Below are 22,215 nucleotides of genomic sequence, written 5' to 3' on the forward strand. Positions count from 1 at the left end.
CTGGTGTTAAAAGGCACACATTGCAGGAGAAATACCTGCACATTGCAGGGGAAATATACTTCACAGGATTCTAAATTCACTCATTAACCCAAGAAAGGAACTGGACATTATCACAGACAACTCAATGAAAACTTCTGCCCAATGCATAACTGTGGTCAAAAACAGCTAACAGGGTTAGTAAGGAATGGGATGGAAAGTACTACCAAAAATCATAATGATACCTTTATATAAGTCAACCTCACCCTGAATAGTGCAGTGCTGGGCACCTTATCTCACAAAGGATAGCGCAAAGCCGGAAGGGTTTCAGAGAAGAGCGATGAGAATGATCAAAGGCCTGGACAAATTCCGTATAAAGAGAATGAAAAGCTTGAGGATGTTCACCTTAGAAAGAGAACATGACAGAAGTATATCAAATAATGAATGGCATAGCAAAGGTGGATGGGATTGAAAGCTTCTATCACCCCTGTCTTATAACACAAGAACAAGGGGCCACTCGCTGAAATTAAAATGTGGGACATTCCAAAGGAAAATGTAAATACTGATTAATTTAACTAACACCCAGACAAACCACCATAGCCTGTGGAACTCACTGCCACATGACACCGCTGAGACCCAAGAACAGGGTAAGAGTTAAGGTGGTGGGGGGGGGGAAGGATATGTATAAGGAGAGCAGGAACATCCCGGTGAAGATACGAGGCCCTTCCCCGCAGGCTGTGATGGGGGCCCCCACCCCCCAGTAGCCACAGACCGGCGAGACCCCCAGAGCACAAGAACGTGCAGCCCTGTCAGCCCCTTGTTTCAGGGTGAGCTCCGGCAGCTGTGGCTCCACAAGCCAACCCCAGCGCTTGACCCGGACCCGCCTTGTGGCCGGTAGTTCCCCAGGCTGCCGCTTCCCGGGGCGGGTTTGCTCTTCACCTGCGCAGAACTCCCCGGCAGCCGCCGCCCGCTCCCCCCACCACGCCTGGCCCAGGCAGCGGGGGGGGGAGGAGGAGTCCATTTCCCCGAGGGGGTCGGGGTGGACGGTACCAAGGGCCCTACATCGCCACCCGCTACCCCTCCAACGCCCTTTTAAAGGACACGCGCCCCGAGGCGGAAGTTCCCCTTCCTCTCCCGTTTCTCCTCTCCCGTGCCCTTCCGGCCCCAGTCTCCGGCAGCCAGCCAGCCACCGGGACAAAAGCCCTCCCGGAAGTTGGGCTCCACGGCGCCGTCCTGTTCCCGACGCTCTGGCGCCGCCACGTGGTCTCTATGGCACAACCGCAACGGCTTCCAGACAGTTCTTCCGCTTCGTCTCTTCTGTTGGCCCGTGGCGCGGCGGACTTTTCCCGTCCCGAGCTCTATGGTTTCCGGCGCTGACGCGCTACGGGGAGGTGGCAACTCTATTGTTCAGGCGGCGGCGCTCTAGCGGAAGGTCGCGCGGCTTTGTGATTCCTGAGACGCTCTATGCGGACGTGGGGAGCTCCATGGTCTCCGTAGCGGCGCTCTAGACGGTTCTCCCCGATCTCGATGGTTCCGCGCCGCCGGGCGGGGAGGGCGGAAGGGACGTTGCCCTTTTAAGCCAAGGGGCGGCGGGGGCCGCACGAGCCGCCATGGAGCCGGACACGCTGGAGTCGTGGATCAGTGAGTGGGGCTGGGGGGCAACGGGGCCTTCCGCGCGGACACCTGCGGCCCCGGCCTCCCGGGGATCCGGATCAACCCCCCCCCCCCCCCCAGCGTCCCTCCGTCGGCGCCTCCGTGTGATCCGGATCAACCCCCCTCAGCGTCCCTCCGTCGGCGCCTCCGTGTGATCCGGATCAAACCCCTCCCACTCTCTGATCGCTTCCACAGCACGTTCCAGTTCAGCTGGGCCGTAGGCCATCCACCCCTGCCGATCGCCCCCACCCCTGCCAAGCCAGAGAGCCCACCTTGCCGCCTGCCCCCCGCCACCTGGCCCCTACTCCCCCAAACGCGCCCACCCCTGCCGTGACCAGTTCCGCCCCCAACTCTGATCTGTGGGGTGTCAGTGTCCCTCTCTTTTAGGCTTCAGAGTAACAGCCGTGTTAGTCTGTATTCGCAAAAAGAAAAGGAGTCCTTGTGGCACCTTAGAGACTAACCCATTTATTTGAGCATATGCTCAAATAAATGGGTTAGTCTCTAAGGTGCCACAAGGACTCCTTTTCTTTTTAGGCTTGTTCTCAAGTTACTGCACGCTCAGATACACAGTTTGTTATCCTGTTGATGTTAACTTGTGCTCCTCCATCTCTTTGGTGTGTGCACCTGTTGTCTCTCAATCATACATTTTAGATTTTTAGATTATAAACTCTTTGGAGCAGGGTGTCTCCTTTCATATTTGTGTGTGCAGTGCCTAGTGCAGTGGGGCCTTGATGTCTGGTTGGGGCCTCTGTACTGCCACAATACAGCTCCACCTGCCACCCACACTCTGATCCAGATCCAGTCCCATCATTCATTTATGCTCTATTAATGAAGGATAATGGAGTGGACAGTATGCTTATAAAAATTGTGGATTACGCCAAATTGGGAGGGGTTCCAAGCATGCTGCAGAACAGGATTAGAATTCAAAAGGACCTTGGCAAAGTAGAGAATTTGTCTGAAACCAACAAGATGAAATTCCATAAAGACAAGTACAAAGTACCTCAGGAAGAAAAAATCAAGTGCACAACTACAAAATAGGGAGAAACTAGGTGGTAGCACTACTGAAAAGGATCTGGGGGGCTCTGGGGGATCACAAATTGAATGAGTCAACAAGGTGATGCAGTTGTGAAAAGAGCTAATGTCATTTGGGGTGTATGAACAAGAGTGTCGTATGTAAGGCCTTGTCTACACTACGGGGGGGAGATCGATCTAAGTTACATGACTAACGTAGTTGAAGTTGACATATTTAGATCTACGTACCTCAGGGTCCACACTACGCTATGTCAAAGGGAGACACTCTCCCATCGAATCCCCTTGTGCTTCTTATTCACTAGACCCACTAAATCCACCGCCGATGCATTGATCACCACACATCACTAAGTGTAGGCAAGCCCTTAGACACAGGAAGTAATTGTACTGCTGTACTCTGCACAGGTGAGGCCTCAGCTGGAGTACTGGGTCCAATTTTGGGTACCATACTTTAGGAGGGATGTGGACCAATTGGATAGCCAGGAAGGAGAGCAACAAAAATTATAAAAGGTTTTGAAAACCTGACTTATGAGGAAAGGTTAAAAAACCTGGGCATGTTTATACTAGAGAACAGAAGACTGAGGGGAGACCTGATAATAGTCTTCCAATATATTAAGGGCTGTTATAAAGCAGATGGTGACCACTTGTCCTCTATGTCCACTGAAGGTAGGACAAGAAATAATGGGGCTTAATCTGTAGCAAGGGAGATTTAGGTTCGATATGAGGAAAAACTTTCTAACTGGAAGGGTAGATAAGCTCTGGAACAGGCTTCCAAGGGCGGTTGTGGAATCCCCACTTTGGGAAGTTTAAGAACAGGCTGGACAAACACCTGTCTGGGATGGTCTAGGTTTACTTGGGCCTGTCTCAGTGCAGGGGGCTGAAGTTGATAACTTCTCAAGGTACCTTCTAGCCCTACACCTCAGTGATTCTCTGTGAGGTGGCTCTGATCCCCTCCCCCACCTTGACTTCATCTGCAGGTAATGTTTGCAAACTTCCTGCCATGGTATTTCATGAACTTCCATCTCAGTTCCAGTTTTGACCCCTTTGGGGGAGGCATGCGGAGGGTCTGCTCTCCCCTCAGTGTGAGCCTCTGTTAATGCAGCTTGTGAAAGGCCAGACTCATGAGTTAGTGGGTGGAGTTGATATTACACCCCACCCTTACAACCTGTGTGGCTGATGCTCACTGGGTGGGAGATTCTCTTTCTGACAGGATACTCTCTTTTCTTCTCTCTCACATCCAGACAGGGCTACGAATCCTCTCAACAAGGATCTGGACTGGGACAGCATCAATGCTTTCTGTGAGCAGCTGAATAAGGAGCTAGAAGGGTGAGTACACTCTTTCTCTTTCCTCCCGCTAACACAGTGGCTCTCAACCTTTCCAGACGATTGTACCCCTTTCAGAAGTCTGATTTGTCTTGGGTACCCACAAGTTACACCTCACTTAAAAACTACTTGCTTACAAAATCAGACCTAAAAATACAAAAGTGTCACAGCCACTATTACTGAATAATTGCTCGCTTTCTCATGTTTACCATGTAATTATAAAATAAATCACTTGGAATATAAATGTTGTACTTACATTTCAGTGTATAGCAGATAGAGCAGTATAAACAAATCATTGTCTATGTGACATTTTAGTTTGTAGTGACTTTGCTAGTGCTCTCTACAGAGCCGTCCCTTGGGTATGGCGAATGAGGGCGACTGCTCCGGGCCCTGCGCTTTGGGATTGGCCAGAGATTCGTCACTTCTGCCCTGGGCCCCACACCACGCTAGGGAAGGCCGTGGCTCTCTATGTAGCCTGTTGTAAAACTAGACAAATATCTAGATGAGTTGATGTACCCCTGAAAGATCTCTGCGTACCCCCAGGGGTACGTGTGCCCCTGGTTGAGAACCACTGCTCTAACAGCTCCAGGTTACGCACCTAGATTCCAAATGCACAATCTTATAAGCTAAGCAGGGTCCTTCCGAGTCTGTGCTTGAATCAGGGAGAACCTCTCAGGTAAAAGTCCTTCTGCTTCAGGAAATGGCATAAAAGCCCAGTACGTGGCACTCTTTCTTCTCTCTGAGGCGGTACTGTGCCTTGCTCCTCTTTGGCTGCCCCTTGGTGCCAAGGGGGTTCATTGGTGGGTTTTTAGGTGGCTGAGGAGCCCAATTGGTGCCCTGCAGATTTTCCCGCAGAAGTGACAGGTGTAATTTTGGAGGAGACATAATTTTTCTTTCCTCCTTTGTCGCTTCTCTGTCTCATGAGCACGCCTGCTCTCCTCAAAGTGAGCTGTGGCTTGTGGTATGGTGTGGCACCACTGTATTCTGTTCTGCGCCAAATCCTCCCAGTTTGTTGGATTGATGCCTCCCTTTTTAAGGTGTACTTTCAGTATATCTTTCAAGCACTTCCGCTTGCCATGGTGTTTGGGGGAGCAGAGGGGGGATGTTGCTACTTGATGAGATGTAAAACTGAGGTCCTGGTTGCTTCTGGCCCATGGCTCTTTTTGCTAGAACAGGAGTCCTGGCCAAATTCCTACAAAGATAGTTACATTCTGCCAACCTGAAAGTGCCTTTAAAGTTTCACACTGGGAGATCACTCTTTTCCCCCGCCTTCCCCCCCTCCCCCCCAATTATGACATTGCTGTGTAGCTTTGCTTGTGCGGAATCGCAGCTGCATTAGTGGGGCAGGGAAGGATTCCTACAGAGATTTGTATAGGACTTTGAGATCCAGTTAATTAATGAAGTTGTCGTGTGCTAAAACTAGCCCCTTTGCCCCAAGCACATTCAGGGGCCCCGTAAGGACTTGGTGAATACCCAGTGGTACGAGCAAGACCTGTGTACCCTGGAGAGATGCAGGTCCAGTTCTCATTAATAATAATAATACCTAGCTTTTATATAGAGGTTTTTCATCAGTAGATCTCAAAGTGCTTTACAATAGAAACCAGTATTATTGCCCCCATTTTACAGATGGGGAAACTGAGGCACAGACTGGGAAAGTGACTTCCCCTAAGGTCACCTAGCAGGCCAGTGGCACAGCCAGGTTATTAATCCAGTCTCCTGAGTCCCAGTCCAGAGCTGTATCCTTTAGGTCACGCTGTCTCCCTACAACCACTGTGCTTTTTCCTCTTCCAGTCCCCCGCTTGCCACCCGACTTTTAGCTCACAAGATCCAGTCTCCGCAGGAATGGGAAGCCATCCAGGCCTTAACGGTAAGGGAGAGGCTCTCCAGACGGGTTAGACACATTAAAGGCCAGGGTGGGGGGTGCCCTGTTTTGCTCTTTGGGCTGTGGGGACTCTCCCGTATTGCTCAGCTAAAGCCCTGGTGCGCCCAGGCTGTCAGGGAGGGCTGGTAGAGCTCTGCGCATGGGTGAAGTGCGGGAATCTTACCCCAGAGGGAATTAGTGGGCGCGGCTTAAAAGGGCCTTGGATCAGGCCCCTCATAGACTAGTCCGAGCTAGTGCTGTGAATGCCTCTGCTGTGAGTGCCCGTGTTTTCCGTGTCTCTGATGGATACACACACACGTGGGCATGGAGGTTCACTGTTTGTCTCTCTGTGGTGGGGGAGGGAGCCCGGAGGACATTCCCACCAGCTGTTTCTCCCCTCCCATGGTCTGCTGTGTGTTTCAGGCAACCATGTCCACCTCTGCACCCACCCTTTGTGGGGACAGATTGTTCCCCTCAGTCAGAAGGCTGGCACCTGTGATATGAAATGGAAGGGAGCAACAGAGGCACCCAGGGGGTCCCTCCCCGGTGACCCTGACCCCACGAGCCAGGATGTGGGGCCTGTTTTCCCTTTCCCTCGTTCTGCGGGGTCAGTCCTGCCAAGGGGAGCTGGCTCCTCCACCTGCTGACTGGGACTCGGCCTCTGCTCTCTCAGGTGCTGGAGACCTGCATGAAGAACTGCGGCAAGCGCTTCCACGACGAGGTGGGCAAGTTCCGCTTCCTCAACGAGCTCATCAAGGTGGTGTCACCCAAGGTGGGTGCCAGCACCCCATTGGCAGGGCTGGGTGTCAGGCTGGGAGGAGCCAGCGCAGGACATAGAGAGAGGTGGAGCTGGGGTAGGGATTTCCCAACTCCCCCATCCCCAACCTGTGCAGATCTACGTTCTCTGTGTGCTCCCAAAGGAGGCCATTGCTGGGAGTGAATGTATTGGTGGAGGGGGACTCAGTTTACCTCCCTCTGTGATCCACTGGGACATAGCAAGGCAGCTTCTTGTTGGCCACTATAAACTCTCCTCTACAGAGGAATCTCCCCGTATGCACCTTCCCCCTGCCGGGCAGATGGGACTTAAACTGGCCCTTCATCTCACTGTTTCTGAGGGCTGCCCCACACTGGCTGGTACTGACTGGGATCTCATATAAACTCTGGCCCTCAGGGCCTAACCCACCCTCCCAGCCCCCCTGTGCTGGAGGCCAGCCACAGTAAGGGGCATGTTGCAAGGGCCGTTACTCACTTCCTCCTTCCCTTCCATTGTCCGTTGGGAGCCATCTCACTTCTCCCTGAGAGGTTGGCCGTGTGTGGATCAGCTCTGCCCACCTCTCCCCTCAGTACCTAGGCAGCCGGACTCCTGAGAAAGTGAAGTTGAAAATCCTGGAGCTTATGTACAGCTGGACACTGGGGCTGCCTCAGGAAGTGAAGATCACAGAGGCCTATCAGATGCTGAAGAAACAAGGTGAGAGCCAGGTATCTCCTTTGGGGCAAGGGCCTTCCTCTGCTGTGGCAGAAGCTGGGTCCAGGCTGGATTCTAGCCTTCTCCGTGCTCGGGCCTGGTCTAGCTGCTGTATGGGCTGTGCAGTTCAGAGGCCGGAGGGAGCAATCCCAACAAGAGGGATTTTTTCCTGAAAGTCACTGGTGGTCTGACCTGTGTGTGGGGTGAAGGGAGATGTGACATCTTTCTTCCTCACCAGCCCTCAGCAGATATGGCTTCATAAGAGGTAGGGCCATAGGAATAATAGGGTTATGGCAGACCAGGACATGTGATGCATGGAATGACTGGGATGATTTCCTGCTAGTGGGGACTTGGAGATGCTGCAGACAATGCACAGCTGGAGCAGGGGGTGGGTGGAGCATGCCCCCCACCCCTAAACCTGACTCAGAGCTGGATTGGCCCAGCCAGAGTGAAAGAAGATGTCCATTGTGTGAGACCTAGAGCAGGGCTTCCTGGAGAATGGGTAGCAGAAGAGCCATCTGGTAACTCCAGCACTGCCCCAGTAAGGTGAGGGCTGGGCCTGCTGATGTCTCTGCTCCTCTCCCCTGCAGGAATCGTGAAGTGCGACCCGAAGCTGCCGGACGAGGCTCCGTTGCCCCTGCCTCCCCCCCGGCCCAAGAACATCATCTTTGATGACGAGGAGAAGTCCAAGGTGAGGGCTCTGTGGGAGGAGGAGCAGAAGGCCTGGCTTTCCTGCATCTGTGCATCTTTCCTGCATCTCCACCCGTGGGGCAGGCTGGCGCAGCAACAAGACCAGGAGCTCGTTCTCCTGCTGTGTGCTGTGCTCAGGAAGGGAACAGACTTAGGGCGTGATCCAAAAGAAACCAGTAGAGAGATTCCCACGGATGTCAGTGGGCTCTGAATTGGGCCCTTAGAAAGAGAGAGACTTGCTGTTTGACCTATTGAACTTGATGCCACTGGATACTGAGTAGGGCAATAGCAAGGGGACTAGTATGACCTAGCATTGACACTCGTATGAATGAATAGCAGCCACCCTAATATTACCGGGGAGATGGCTCCTCTTGCCACGTGGCATAAACTGATTGCAGCTCAGAGCGCAGACACTCTTCCTCTCCCTCCCCCCAGGACACTTCTGGCCCAATTGTTTAACCCTTCCTTGAACCATCCAGCATTGGCTCCCTCACAGCTGGGATACCAGACGGATAAGCCACGGCTCTCTTCCGCTCTGGCAGTGCCAATGCTCTTAAAACGGGGAGAGCTGGAATCAGGCTCCTCTGGCAGCAACTCCATAGTCAAGGCGGTCCTGCCATTTCCAGTGGCAGCCAGGCCGGGATCCCAGCTCTTCACTGTGCAGCGTCCTGCACCGAAGACTTGGCGGGAGGGTCCAGTGTTGATCAGACAAAGTTTGTAGAGAAGTGTCTGGAAAAGTGGCCTTCTCCCTTTTCCTGAAAGTCACCTCTTGTTGGAACAACTACTTGGTGATGACTCCAAAGTGTGGGTGTGAGGGTGAGTGGATGGGTGTGCCAGGAGCTTTCAGAGTCCCTATGGGAAGGGCACTGGGTCGGAAGCTAACAGAGAGAGCTTTACTCCCAGGGGGTTATTCATTGGCATTGACGAAAGCAATGCTTTAACGAGTCTGGGGCATGGCTAAACACACGAGTTGTGGTATTTTGCCGATACTGGTAGAGTTAAAGCTGAACCACAAACACACACATGCTCTCACTCACTCTCGCTCCCACTCCCCCCCAGCGTGGATGTAGTTATACCAGTGTAACTGTGCTGTGTGCTGACCTGTATGGCTAGTCTCGTATGGGATGGGGAGTAAGGTAGGCCACTGTAAGAGCCTTTAACATGGTATAAATGCCACTCTAGGGGGTTGTGCTGCCATTCCTGGTACTAGGGAAAACACTCCCCCAGCCAGCATAGCTGCACTAGGACCAAAACTGTGTGTAGACTGGGCCTGAGGGAAAATCCCTTCTGTCAGGTGTCACTTTTCTCTGTTAATCGGGTTTCACTTTCTCTGTGCTGGGGAAGTCGTTCTCCAGCTCCCCATACCATCTGCCGGGACAGACAAGACCGGAATTTCTAATGTAATAAAACAAGCCGGAAAAAAAATGTGTTTGTGTGGCGTGTTGGGTGATCTTTGAGGTTCTTTGGTATGTACCAGAAAAAAGCACACAAACAAAGGCACAAGCCCAGTTATGTTTCCCTTTGCTGCTCGCCTTTGAGGTCATTTGTGGCCCTTTAACTGGACTCTCAAACGTTCAGGGTCTTCCCTGTGCTGAGGGCCTGGGAGTTCCATTTACCAGCGATCCCCCAGCCTTAGTTCTGGGTTAACAGAACAGTCTGTCTGGGAACCATCTGCTTTCGAGTGACCCCTGCTGCCAGCGACCTAGGCTTGGAATTGTCTTCTCTGCCCCAGTCCACATGCCTTCCTCTCTCTCTTGCAGATGCTGGCTCGCCTGCTGAAAAGCTCCCATTCTGAGGACCTCCGGGCTGCCAACAAGCTCATCAAGGAAATGGTTCAGGAGGTGAATTTCCTCGTACAGGCTCTCACCAGGGAAGGGGCTCTGACGATTTATCCTCCGCCCACCCCCCAGGGAGCAGAAGCCTGGCACAGGATGCAAAGAGGTCCTGGGATGGGGTGGAGGATATGGCCAGTGTGCTTGCATCCCCATATTGACCTGACAAGCAAGGGATCCCAATTCCCATGACATCGGGGGCGGGGGCCAATAGGGGGGTGAGGAGAGAGATCCCTGGTATTTGGAAGTAAATTCTGCTCTTCCCAATCAGGTGGAGGGGAGCATGGGACATGGGCACAGAGGGCGTTCCTGGAGCACATACCCTGCTCTGGCACCTTCTGCTGGTGCAGTCCCAGCCCCTGTGCCATGCAGTGAGTGCTGGATAGTCACCAGTGTAAACTGAATCTCTCCACCCAAGCTGAAACCATTCCAGGAGGAGCCCCTCCCACCCCTGCTCTCTCCAGATGTTGTTCGAAGGGGGAAGCCGCTCTGTGCCCGCTATCGTAGCCGTCCCAGTCCCAACCTGTGGGGAGGGAGGACGTCAGACCGCCCTCACCCATCTGCTCCTCCCGCTCCAGGACCAGAAGCGAATGGAGAAGATCTCCAAGCGTACGAATGCCATCGAGGAGGTGAACAACAACGTGAAGCTGCTGACAGAGATGGTAACCAGCTACAGCAAGGGGGAGACGACGGAGAGCAGCGAGGACCTCATGAAGGTGAGGGCGGGGGCTGCCCCAGAGTCCCTTCCCTCGGTGTCTCACACCAGGGTGAGGTAGAGGAGCCCTAGGGTGAAGTGGGTTTTTACTCTGCAGCTCCTGCCATCTCCCTTTCCCCGTCCCCTCCCAAGCGCTTCCCCGCCGCCCACCTCCGCCCCCTTTCTCTCCCCCAGGAGCTGTACCAGCGCTGCGAGCGCATGAGGCCCATGCTCTTCCGGCTCGCCAGCGACACAGAGGACAACGACGAGGCGCTAGGTAAGCTGAGCCACCCACCAGCACAGCACGGCCTCCCTCGCTTACCCTTCCGCCGGGCCCCAGTGAACCTCCCCTTCAGCTGTGGCTGACATTGCATTGCTAGGCAGCCTGCACCCCGTCCCCACCCTTTCCGCTGTGCCACCCCCCTGGGATGAGGGGGGCTGATCTGCAAGCGCGTGCTGGGGGAAGCCCAGCTGTGCGTGGTGCGTTGCCACACAGTGAATCAGGGGAACCTACGTTCACCCCTTAAGAACATGCCATTGAAAGTGCAATGGTGGAGGGGTGTGTGGCAGATTGGAGGATAACCTGGGCAATGAGCGATTGCTCTGGGTCACGGGGCTGCGATAACAAAGATTTCTTTGCCAAAGCAAAGAGTCAGTTCCCTGGCTCTCCTCTGCCCCAATCTGTAGAGGGACAGGGCATGTGGCTGGGCTGCCACTTGACACCCCACCTCCTCTTCTGCCTTCAAATCCCCCTCCCCTTCTATTGCAGCGGAAATCCTGCAGGCCAATGACAACCTGACCCAGGTGATCAACCTGTACAAACAGCTTGTGAGAGGAGAGGAGATCAATGGAGAGACTGTGGCCGGCCCCCTCCAAGGTGAGGAGCCCTCAAGGAGGGAGGGGAGTTAAGGGCGATATCCAGCCAGGGGAGGTGGCAGTCGTGCGGCCCCAGAGGAGGTGGAAGGGTGCGGTCGGGGGCCTGGAGCAGGGTAACTGGGAAGCTGGGATGAGGAAGACACTTAATGAGCCAGATGACATGCAGGAAGTGCTTTGGGAGGGGGAGATCAGAGACTGTGGGTGAGGCTGAATCCAGAAGGGGGAGCGGAGAGGGGTGCGGGGGTAAGAAGGCGGATTGGTGACCAAGCCAGCTCCCAGCAGAGTGAGAAGATTCGGGGGGGAGAGGGGGGGACAGGACTTCTCTCTTACAGCTGCTCAGTGGTCAAAGCCTCTGTGTCCTCCCTACAGGCAGCACCTCAGCACTCCTGGACCTGTCAGGACTGGACATGCCAGCTCCGGGCCCCTCCTACCCAGCCTTACCTACCCTGTTGGGTGGCTCCATGCTCCCTGTGCCTGACCCAGCCAGCTCCGTCTCCTTGCTGGATGACGAGCTCATGTCTCTCGGTGAGGAGGGAGAAAACGCTCAGCTGTTACTGAGTGGTTTGGAGACGAGCAGCACCTCGAGGAGGGAGAGCTGCTGGTGCAAAAGGCTGAGAGTGTTTTGGGGGGGCAGGGGGATATGTCTGCACTGCAGCTGGCAGCGAGCCGCCCCACCTGGGCAGGGCAGTCAGACTCGCGCTAGCGGGGCTCGAGCTAACTGCAAATAGCAGTGGGGACGTTGTGGCTCCAGCAGAGACTCAGGCTGGCGCCCCGAGCTCAGACCCAGGGGTCACGTGGGCGTGAGAGCCTGATCGGCAACATCCACACCGCTACTGTTAGCGCCCGAGCTCGGCCCCGCGAGCACAAATCTGTCTACCCAGCCTGGGAGTGTAGACCTGTCCTGGCAGGCTGGGAGGTTACTGCTCTGCACTGCCCCCGTTCGCTTCTGAGTCTTCATGCCTTGCAAGCACCTGGGCCCTTCACAAGCAGCTCTTGTTTCCTAGAGTGAAATAAACCTCTAGAGCACAAACACCAGCGTAGCACAGGAGCTAATGGTTACGAACCCAGAGGGGTGGGGATCTCTGCCCCAGGGCCCCGCACTCTGTCGCTGGGGCTGCTGACGTTGTCCCGGGGAGCTGCCTTGTCCTGATATGTTGCCAACAGACACTGCAGGCTGCTGAAGCAGAGTAGATCCCAGGGAATGCTGCTCCCAAGGAGGCTGCTATGGGACATAGGCTCCTAAATCACTTAGGGGCTTTGAAGATGTTCCTTTAGTGATTGTCCTCCGTCTGCCTTGGCGGGTAGGATCGTTAAGTGACGTTAGCACTCTCCTTTTGAGGGGCCACCTTGTGCCATTGGCTCTCTTGGGTCCCTGCCTGTCCCCTCTGTGCTGAAGGCCGACTGAGTAGCCTGGAACCAGAGAAAGAAGGTGATAGAGAGTGGGGAGTGACCAGACCTGATAGGGCTGGAAACTAGGGGCACTTTGCTTTCTTCCTGGCCCTCCATCTGTGCATGTCTTCTCCACCCCACACAGCTCTGATTGTCAGCTGCCCACCTCTCAGGCTGTTAGCCCCCGCTTCAGTTACCCACGGACTCTTTTCTCACGTTGGCTCTTTCCTTCTCACAGGGCTGAATGACCCGTCCCCCCAGGCTGTGGACAGCAGTGGCTGGAACAGTTTCCAGGTAATGGCCTTAGAGCAGAGGGGCAGTAGTTAGTGAGAAAGGGAGGAGGAGACCGTCAAGATGAGGCATTATGGTTACATGGGGCGCTGATGTATACGCACTGGGAATGGTGGGGTAGAGGGGGTGGTGCTGCATATGTGATGGGGACGGAAGGAATGTGTGCGGGGTGTGACAGGGACGGCGGCGTGTGGGCCACGGGGGTGTGGCTTGTGTGACACGGACAGCAGTGTGCGTGGGCCAGAGTGGGGAGCCCCGTGTGTGACAGGGATGGAAGTATATGGGGCACTGGGGTGTGGCATGTGTGACAGGGATGGCGGCGTGTGGGGCAGAGAGGGGAGCGGCATGGGTGAAGTGGACAGTGGTGTGGGGCAGAGGGGGGAGCAGTGTGTATGTGTGTGTGACCTGGACAGCGGTGCATGGGGCAGAAGGGGGTGCGGCATGCGTGATGTGGATGGCGGTGTGTGGGGCGGGGGGGAGCGGCATGTGTGTGAGATGGGGATGGCGGTGTGTGGGGCACAGGAAGTGTGGCATGTGTGAATTGGATGGTGGTGTGTGGTGCACAAGGGGGGTGTGGCGTATGTGACAGGGATGGTGGCGTGTGTGGCAAAAGGGGGGTGCAGCGTGTGTGACGCGGATGGCAGCATGTATGATGTGGACGGCGGCGTGTGGGGCACCAGGGAGCGGCGTGTGTGATGGGGACGGCAGTGTGTGGGGCAGAGGGAGTGCGGCGTATGGGGCACCAGGGAGCGGCATGTGTGACGGGGACGGCAGTGTGTGGGGCAGAGGGAGTGCGGCGTATGGGGCACCAGGGAGCGGCATGTGTGACGGGGACGGCAGTGTGTGGGGCAGAGGGAGTGCGGCGTATGGGGCACCAGGGAGCGGCGTGTGTGACGGGGACGGCAGTGTGTGGGGCAGAGGGAGTGCGGCGTATGGGGCACCAGGGAGCGGCGTGTGTGACGGGGACGGCAGCATGGGGGTGTGACGTGTGTGACGGGGACGGTGGTGTGCGTGGGGCAGAGTGGGGAGCCCCATGTGTGACGGGGTTGGAAGTATATGGGGCACTGGGGTGTGGCATGTGTGATGTGGATGGTGGTGTGTGGGGCACAGGTGTGGCGTATGTGGTCAGGATGGCAGTGTGTTGGCAGAGGGGGGTGCGGCATGTGTGATGGGGACAGCGGCGTGTGGAGTAGAGGGGGGGAGCGGCATGTGTGACACAGATGGCGGTGTGTGGGGCAAGGGGGGAGCGGCATGTGTGATGTGGACAGTGGTGTGGGGGGGCGGCATGTGTGAAGGTGATGGCAGCGTGTGGGGCACAGAGAATGCAGCCTGTGTGACACGGATGGCGGTGTGTGGGGCAGAGGGGGGTGAAGCATGTGTGACGCAGACGGTGGTGTGTGATGGGGATGGCGGCGTGTGGGGCACAGGATGCAGCATGTGTGAATTGGATGGTGGTGTGTGGTGCACAAGGGGGGTGTGGTGTATGTGACGCGGACGGTGGCGTGTGTGGCAAAAGGGGGGGCTGGCGTGTGTGTGACGCGGACGGTGGCGTGGGGGCGGAGGGCCTGTGTAGGGAGCAGAGGCCCAGAGTGCTGGGGAGCAGTGTTGTACAAATCCCAGGTACAGGCTGGCTGTTGAGCCAGGCGTATCCCTTGCTGTAGTGCCCTCTGGCTCTCGTTGCAGGATAGCAGTGAGCCCAGCCTGCCCTCCATCCCAGCTGCTCCTGCACGTAGAGCAGAGGCAGGAACATCCGCCCCGGGCCCTTCCCCTGTCACCAGTGGCCTGGATGACCTGGACCTGCTGGGGAAGACTCTGTTACAACAGTCCCTGCCTCCAGAGTCGCAGCAAGTCCGATGGTAAGAGCCAGGGCCAGGGTCGGGGGTGAGGAACGGACGGGATCAGCCGGCCTTTCCTTTGCCCTCTTCCAAGCACCATACGCTTGTTCCAATGGCCTGCTCCCTTATCTCTTCCACCGCCAGGGAGAAGCAGCCGCCCCCCCGGCTCACATTACGGGACCTCCAGAACAAGACCAGCTCTGGTACCTCAGTGGCTGCCACCAGCGGCACCCCCACCCTGCTCCGGAGCGTCTCCTCAAGCCCTGCAGCCCCCCTACCCCCTCCCTTGGAGCAGCCTGCCCCTGCCATGCTTCCGAGAACCACTCCCACGCCGGCCGGAGCTATGCCTCCCCCGCTGGGGCTCCCCACTCCCACATCCCCCCAGGAGATCTCGCTGGCGAACATCACAGTGCCTCTGGAGTCCATCAAACCGAGTGAGTGAGCGGGAGGGGACTGCTGCCTGAGGGCAGCAGGGTTATAAGGAATCCTCCCCTGACTGGGTGTAGGAGAGGGCCCAGGGTGTTGGGTGTCCCGTTTGGGGGTTTCCATTAATCCCACATCTGTGTAGCATAATAGGCTCCGCCCAGTGCCCATCTCTCTGCTCCTACTGATGCTGTTCCCTGGCCTCCCCTCCCTGCAGGCAGCATCCTCCCAGTGACGGTCTACGACCAGCACGGCTTCCGGGTCCTCTTCCACTTTGCCCGAGACTCTCTGCCCGAGCGGCCTGACATGCTGGTGGTGGTGATCTCCATGCTTAGCACGGCCCCACTGCCCATCCGCAACATCGTCTTTCAGTCTGCTGTCCCCAAGGTAGCGTCCCCAGGACAGGGGGAGGAGAAGGCTGGATCCCCTTGGGGGGTGGGGTCGGGAAGTTCTTTCTGCTCCTGACCCAATCTTGGGAGCCTGCAAAGGCTGTGTTTCTGCTGCCCCACCCCGCCCCGCCCCTCCCACAGCAATGGGAATGGTCCACACACTGCTCGTAGTCAGTGAACCAGCCCATCTCTCTCAGGAAGGAGTCTGGACAGGTCACTAACCAAGTGATCTCGGTGCTTGGCTGCTCCGGGGTGGGTGGGCAAAACCCTAGATCCTCAGTCTGTTTCTGCACGCTGTAATGAAGGCAGATTTGGGGTGGGGAGGGCTCCAAGCTAGGGGCTGAGTTCATTCCTTCTCCTCTCCCCACCCCACGGCTAATAGCTGTGTTCCTCCGCACCCGGTGGATGGAAATCTCTGGTCCAGGGGCCAAGCATGATCCAGTGAAGAGGGCCAGGAGATCCGGACTCTAGTCCCAGCTCTGCCGCTGACCTGTTGGGTGACCTTGGCAAGTCACTTCCCCTCAGCATCTCTCTCTGTAAAGCAGGGCGACGATGTGTCGCGTCCTCTGGGAAGCGCTTTGAGATCAGTGGGCAGGGAGAGCTGTGGGGCAGCTAGGTTACCAGTGAGGGCTGGGAGTGACTGAGTGCCCTCTGGGGAGTTTCTGGCTCGGGTGGGGGTGCCTGCCCTCATGGGGCAGTGTCTACACTTGGGTTTAGACTGCTGGGCCCTATCGCCCTCCTCTGGAGGTATCGGATGGTGACACCCCCGGTCTCTCACTACAGGTGATGAAGGTCAAGTTGCAGCCGCCCTCGGGGACAGAGCTCCCAGCATTTAACCCCATCGTCCACCCGACTGCCATCACCCAAGTCCTGCTGCTCGCCAACCCGCAGAAGGTAAGGGTACCTCGCCTGCTGCACACAGCCCCCTGGGGCGAGCGTCTCCCTGTGCCGGGTAGGGCTGACGCCTCTCTCCCTGACCTGCAGCTCCCTCTCTCATTCCCATGCTCACGCCAGCTCTCCCGAGCCCCTTGTGCCCTCCTGTGTGTGGGTCTCTCAAACCACACCCCGCAGCCCCACCTCCTGACCGCGTTTCCCTTCTCTTCCCAGGAGAAAGTGAGACTACGATACAAGCTGACTTTCACCATGGGGGAGCAAACCTACAATGAAATGGGGGACGTGGACCAGTTCCCCCCTCCAGAGTCCTGGGGCAGCCTCTAGGGCCACGGCTAGGGTGCTTTTCCCGAATCCCAAGGACTCCGCATGCCTGCAGGACTGGAGTCCCCTGGGGCTGGCGCGTTGACTCTGGAACTAGCCACTGGGGACCAGGGCAGCAGCAGTGTGCGTGAAGGCCGGCGGATGAGAGCAGAGCCAAGAGGAGGAGGGTGTCGGCTCAGTACAGGGTGGGGGTGGGGGATGGAGCAAGAAGCTGCTCTGATCATCTTCCCTGCTCTTGTAATCCAGCCTTCCATCTTGCTCCTCTTCTAACCCCGCTTCCCCTTCAGCAGCAGGCGTAGCGATCAGCTGAGAGTAACACTAACGAACCCTGGCCTGGAGGCAGAATCCAGAGATCCTCCTTCCTCTTCTCATATAGGGCCTTTGCTGCTCCCCACCCTGGAGCTGCTTCAGATTCTCCAACCAGTCCCTACTCCTAGCAAACTCTGCTCTGGTACCTCTGGGGGTAACTCTTTGGGGGCTCCCCATTTGCCGCTGGGCCCCAAGTTGTCTCTCCCCACCCCGTCATGATTCCCTACCCACGATGGGATCACCCCGAGAATCCATGTGGAGCAGGCTGAGCGGGCTGGGCGAGGGGCCCTGACCACCCTTCACTGCAGAGCAGGCATCCGTCCCTGCTGGGGGCAGGTTTCCCAGAGTCCTTGGCTCCCGCCCAGGGGCAGAGCTGTGCTGGGGAGGCTGGCTGCTCTGTGACATGGAGGCTGTGTAATGCCAGCAGGGAGTTCTTCAGTTCCATGGCACCTGGGCTGCATCCTGGCTCCCAGCCGCTGACTCGAGCAGGGGAAGGGGGTTCTGAACTGGTCGTGCCCCGTCAGACCCTGTCCCACTGCAGCGAGTGGTCAGGGGCATGATGGGGCAGGGGGGCAATATGCCATATGCGAGAAAGACTAGCAAGAAAGCAGCGTGGCCTTTTTGGACAGCGGTGAGGAAAAGGAGCGGGTATTAAGCATGTCTCCACCCCTGCGCTTGGGCCAGGCTGTTCTAACCCGCAGGCTCCCCTCCCCACCTGTTGCAGGAGCCTGGGGTGAGAAGCAGCTAAAGGCCCTTCTTCCACCTCGCCATGTGAACTCCTTGGGTTGAGGGTTTTATTTCCTTCCTCTTGTGAGGATGGGCCAGCAGGGGAGTCCCCCCGCAACCCGCTTCTTACCTGGGAGAGTGCAGGCAGTTGTCTGAGGAATGCAAAGGGGGACCCTGCTTCCCTGCTGGTAGAGCCCCACTTGTTGGTACGGGAGAAAGGGAAGGGGGCATTTCTCGGCACTGTTCCCGGAGGGGCTGACTCAGTGCAGGTTAGTGATGAGGGAGCACAGCTTCCAGTGGGCTCTTTGGAGGGAGATGGGAAACTCCTGATCTGTCTGACTGACATAAGGGGCAGGTCTGTCTCCGTGCATCAGGGATTCCAGCAGTTCAATCACTGTGACACAAAACTGGTATCTGCTGGACCATGATGCTGGTACGGAGGGAAGCGGATGGATTAATAGTTGAGCTGCAAGCAGCGTCCTTGCCCTCCACACCCTCACCTTGCTGATCAGCTTGCAGGCTGCACTAACCCCTCTTCCCCTGCCCACCCCCAGGCAGGTTTCAGGCCCTATGCTGGGAGGGCTCTGTCTATTTCCAACTGACCTGCATGTCATAGGTAAAACCTCTCCCTGGAGATGCTTTGGAAAGAGGGCTCCGGCATAGGGACCTTGCCCAGGAGTGAGGGCTGGATCCAAATGTCAGAGGCCAACCAGTGGGGCTGTGCTCCTGTCTTGGGGGAACCAGAATTGCTTGGGGGATGGAGCATGGAGTGGGAGGGAAGGCCTCTGTGAGGTGGGGCTCTGCTGTGTCTTATTTTCTTTTCTGGTCTCTTTCAGGGGTTTTGTATGGATTTTCTTTGCAGATCTTGTTGGTTCTCGAACAGACTTGTATATATATTTTTTCGGTGCAAATTCTGTACATGGAAAAGGATTTAAAAAAAACCGCCCGGCGCGAAATCTGCTGTATTTATGGGAAATAAAGAGTGTTCTTTCCTGATGTCTGTGTTTCCTGAGCCAGGCTTGGGCAGAGCGTCCCCTGCTGTCACCAGCGAGTCCCACACCTGTAAGCCATGGGGACTCCGCCCCCTGCACTGTCAGTGTCCCTACGCCCTCCCAGCTGAGGTGAGTGCCCCCTGTTGGTGCCAGGGAGACTTTTCCATCCCTAATGTGGGGATTCTTCTCAGTGCAGCCGGACCTGAGGAGAACACTGTGCTAACGTGCTGGAAATGTCCCCGTTCCCTCTGCCCATGTCAGCACACTACAGCCTAGACAAATACAGCCTGGATCCCCAGTAACGGGGAGGCAGGGGCTGGATGGTGCCCTCCACCCGCTTTGAGCTCTGTCTACGACAGCCAAACCTGCGGTCAAACCCAAACCTGGCCTTGACGCTCAGTTAGCCTAGCCATGAAACTCAGGAGCCTCCCTGGACCTCCTTCACTGAACTGCCCTGCAGGAACCAAGTTCCAGTGCAAATGAGAGCAGCGAATCCTCTTGCTGCCTAGCAGGGGCTGCTCTGGATTTCATGGTCTTGGCTCACTGGACTGGGAGCTGTTTTGGACTGGAATGCCCCTCCCCGTTCTCTCAATTCCTTTTTCTGTGCAAGGCTGATGTCAGGAAGTGCTGCCTGCCACCCCTGCTGCTCCTAGGCTGAAGGAGGATGGCGGGAGGGGACTGTGCGGGGCTGAGCCTTCTCACCCTGGAGGGGATTGCTAGGAACTCCTGGGGCCCCTGACTGAACAGTCTTGGTCCAAGTTCAAGTGCTGTTTGCAGCCAAGCGGCTCGGCTGGCTGGTAGTAACTGTCCCCACTTCCTCTTCCCCTGGGGTTTTCTGTGGGAGCCTCTGCAGCGGCTGCTGCAGCATGGTGTGTCACAAGCTGCTCTGCGAGGCCCCGCCGGCCTCCCAGGGGGCCGGGGAAGATGGTTGGTTTTGGGAAGTAGCAGTAACGGTCGGCTGCAACGTGAGGGAGGGGTTTTCCCATCCCAATCCCTGCTGTAGCCCTGTGTCTCTGAGATAGCGGGGTTGGCCTGCGGGCTGTGTCTCTGCTGCCAACTCCCGCCACTAAATGCCAGCTCGGGTGGCTACCAAAGTCCATGGTGCACAGGTTGTTTGGGTCCTCAATCCCAGGCCAGGAGTGGCAGGGAGGTCTCGTTAAATGGATCCCATAGCAGTCAGGAGTGCCCCCTGCTGGGGGTTTCCACCCTGTGTGCAACAGCTTCCGCTACTGCCCCTACACCTAGGGCCTCTGAGTGCAGAAGCTCAGCAAGCAGCTTTCTGGGCTTTGGGTTCGATCCCTGTGGATCTGGCTAAGGAGTCAGGGGAGGAAAGGGGTAGTCACGCTAGTACCACGCAGCTTAGTCCCACAGAGTAGTACAGAGACTCCCTCTTGGGGTTGCCTTGCCTCGGTGTCTGGCCACTGTTGCCCGTAAACTTCACTCTTGTTTGCTTATATTCTAATAGCGGTGAATCAAGTATGGTCCGGGCTCTAGGGCACTGAATTGCAAGCGAGGAGCCCTGGGGTACTGGGTGACTACCCCTCAGTTTTCCCATCTGTGAAATGGGGGTGATAACTACCTTGATGAGATCTCTGGGTGCAGAGTACCATATAAGGGCTCAGGGGCGCTGTTTATTTCAGTTGTGGGCCATACATGGAACGGTGCTCCGTCCGATGGGCCACTTCTTCCTGCCTCTCTCCCTCCTTGACAATTATACAGTGTATTTCTTTATACACACACACACACACACACTCTGACCACTTCCTGTCCCAGCTTTTGAGCTTTCCCACTGACCTTGCAGGCTGACCACACTTCCTCCCTAGTTCTCTTTCTCGACAGGCTGCTCTTGGCTGTGAGGGGCTTGGGGATGATCTCGCAGCAGGGAAAGAAATCTGACAGATTGTCTCCCTCTAGCATGTGAATAAAGCCAATGGGAGGGCAAGAGCTGGGCCCAGGTGCCGCATGTCTCAGAGCCCTGCAGCTGCGGGCTGTGGCTAGGGAGGCTGGGCTCTGCAGAGGAAGGCACCAAGGGAGGTTGCAGAGTTGATAGCTAAGTGCTGAAATGCCCACTGTGCTTGGAGCAGGGCTTTTGCAACACTGCGGTCCCCTGCCAGTGGTTCGCTGCAGACGTGTGCGTGGGAGGTGCTGCAGTGCACCTTACGGATAAAGCGGTGGTGAGCCCACTGCCACAGCCTCTCTACAGGGTGCACAAGCAACACCTAGGGACCCAGCCTAAGCCGGCAGCACCGCTGTTATCACCCTGGGGGTGCAGATTAGAATCTTTTTGCTGCAATGGCAAGGGGCTTGCAGATCAGGACTGGGGTGGGGGTCTCGGGACAGGAATCACAGCCTGGGCTGCAGATCAGGCATGAGGTACGCTGACAGCTGTTGGGGGAGAGCTCCCAGGACTGCAATGGGCTATAATTTATTATTGCAGCCGCACCTAGAGGCCAGCAAAGCTGGTGTCTCATTGTGCAAGGTGCTGTACATAGAAAATGACCATCCCTGCCTTGTTAGACGGGCCGTACAACAGGAGTGAGGTGGGGAGGAGATCATGGTTGGAGCAGGAGGGACTTCTGTTGGCCAGGACTGGGGTGTGTTGGCAGAGTGGCGATACTGCAAGGGCAGGACAGGAATAGCAGCTAGGTCAGGGCAGGAGGGCAACACACCAAAAGCCCTGTGGTCGCAGTGTGGGGCTGGACTGGAATAGCAGGAAGTGCAGCAGGTCCGGAGTGGAGCTGGGTGCATAACTGATGCGCTGGTTTGCTGATAGTTTCAGGGAAAACGATGGTTTGGCTTGAATCAAATCTGAAAATAGCAATCACAGAAAAAGTCAGCAAATTGAAACCAAATCCATTTGGGGTGACCAACGCAAAGTGTGGGACCCAACACATTTTGGTTCAGGCCTTTAGAAGGCTTCACAAAACAGGAGAAGAAAGTGCCCTCCTTATAACTTTCACCCGTTTATAACTTTCAGGGGTGAGGGCATTTATCTGGGAGGTGAGAGAGCCAGGTTCAATTCCGCCCCCCCCACCCCCTTATGTGGAGAAGGGATTTGAATTATGGTCTCCCATATCCTGTGGGAAGACCCTAACCACCAGATTGCAGAGTCATCCTCCCTCAGTATGGCTAGTCATTGTCATTATGAATGACCATGAGTTGCTATAATGAATAACAATGACTAGTCATCAGGCAGGAGGAGGAGGAGGGAACAGCGTGGGGGTTAGGGTACTCACCTAGGTAATGG

At 56.3% G+C, this 22,215-nt stretch overlaps 2 protein-coding genes across 4 annotated transcripts in view; one reads left to right on the top strand and one right to left on the bottom strand.

The window, feature by feature from the left end:
• LOC140903857 (uncharacterized) overlaps window positions 1-1,793 on the bottom strand; it is a 15,502-nt gene extending 13,709 nt beyond the window's left edge. Inside the window, exon 1 of the transcript XR_012156353.1 lies at window positions 243-1,793. The gene's annotated coding sequence lies outside the window, so the exon portion shown is untranslated. The remainder of the gene's footprint in view (window positions 1-242) is intronic.
• On the top strand, window positions 1,408-18,972 carry GGA1 (golgi associated, gamma adaptin ear containing, ARF binding protein 1). Of its 3 annotated transcripts, XM_073325735.1 has the most exons (17): window positions 1,410-1,617; window positions 3,900-3,984; window positions 5,773-5,848; window positions 6,516-6,614; window positions 7,187-7,310; window positions 7,898-7,998; window positions 9,758-9,838; window positions 10,408-10,545; window positions 10,719-10,800; window positions 11,293-11,400; window positions 11,769-11,924; window positions 13,027-13,082; window positions 14,763-14,935; window positions 15,059-15,348; window positions 15,555-15,724; window positions 16,510-16,620; window positions 16,834-18,972. In XM_073325735.1, exons 1-17 carry the CDS (start codon window positions 1,587-1,589, stop codon window positions 16,942-16,944), a joined length of 1,992 nt encoding a protein of 663 aa, XP_073181836.1. In that variant the 5' UTR covers window positions 1,410-1,586; the 3' UTR covers window positions 16,945-18,972. The 3 variants fall into 3 exon arrangements, with proteins under 3 accessions (XP_073181846.1, XP_073181836.1, XP_073181855.1); XM_073325745.1 differs by lacking the exon at window positions 6,516-6,614 and having other exon boundaries at window positions 1,408-1,617; XM_073325754.1 differs by lacking the exon at window positions 11,769-11,924.
• Window positions 18,973-22,215: the final 3,243 nt, after the last annotated feature.

The sequence above is a fragment of the Lepidochelys kempii genome, chromosome 1 (assembly GCF_965140265.1).
Source record: "Lepidochelys kempii isolate rLepKem1 chromosome 1, rLepKem1.hap2, whole genome shotgun sequence".
Lineage (NCBI taxonomy): Eukaryota > Metazoa > Chordata > Testudines > Cheloniidae > Lepidochelys > Lepidochelys kempii.

What these genes read in the sequence shown, in the direction of transcription:
- GGA1 (XM_073325735.1), top strand. Translation starts at nt 1,587, where the DNA reads ATGGAGCCGGACACGCTGGAGTCGTGGATCA. An exon ending in AAGCCATCCAGGCCTTAACG is followed by an intron (nt 5,849 to 6,515) that starts GTAAGGGAGAGG and finishes CTGCTCTCTCAG; the next exon opens with GTGCTGGAGACCTGCATGAA. An exon ending in TCTGGAGTCCATCAAACCGA is followed by an intron (nt 15,349 to 15,554) that starts GTGAGTGAGCGG and finishes CCCTCCCTGCAG; the next exon opens with GCAGCATCCTCCCAGTGACG.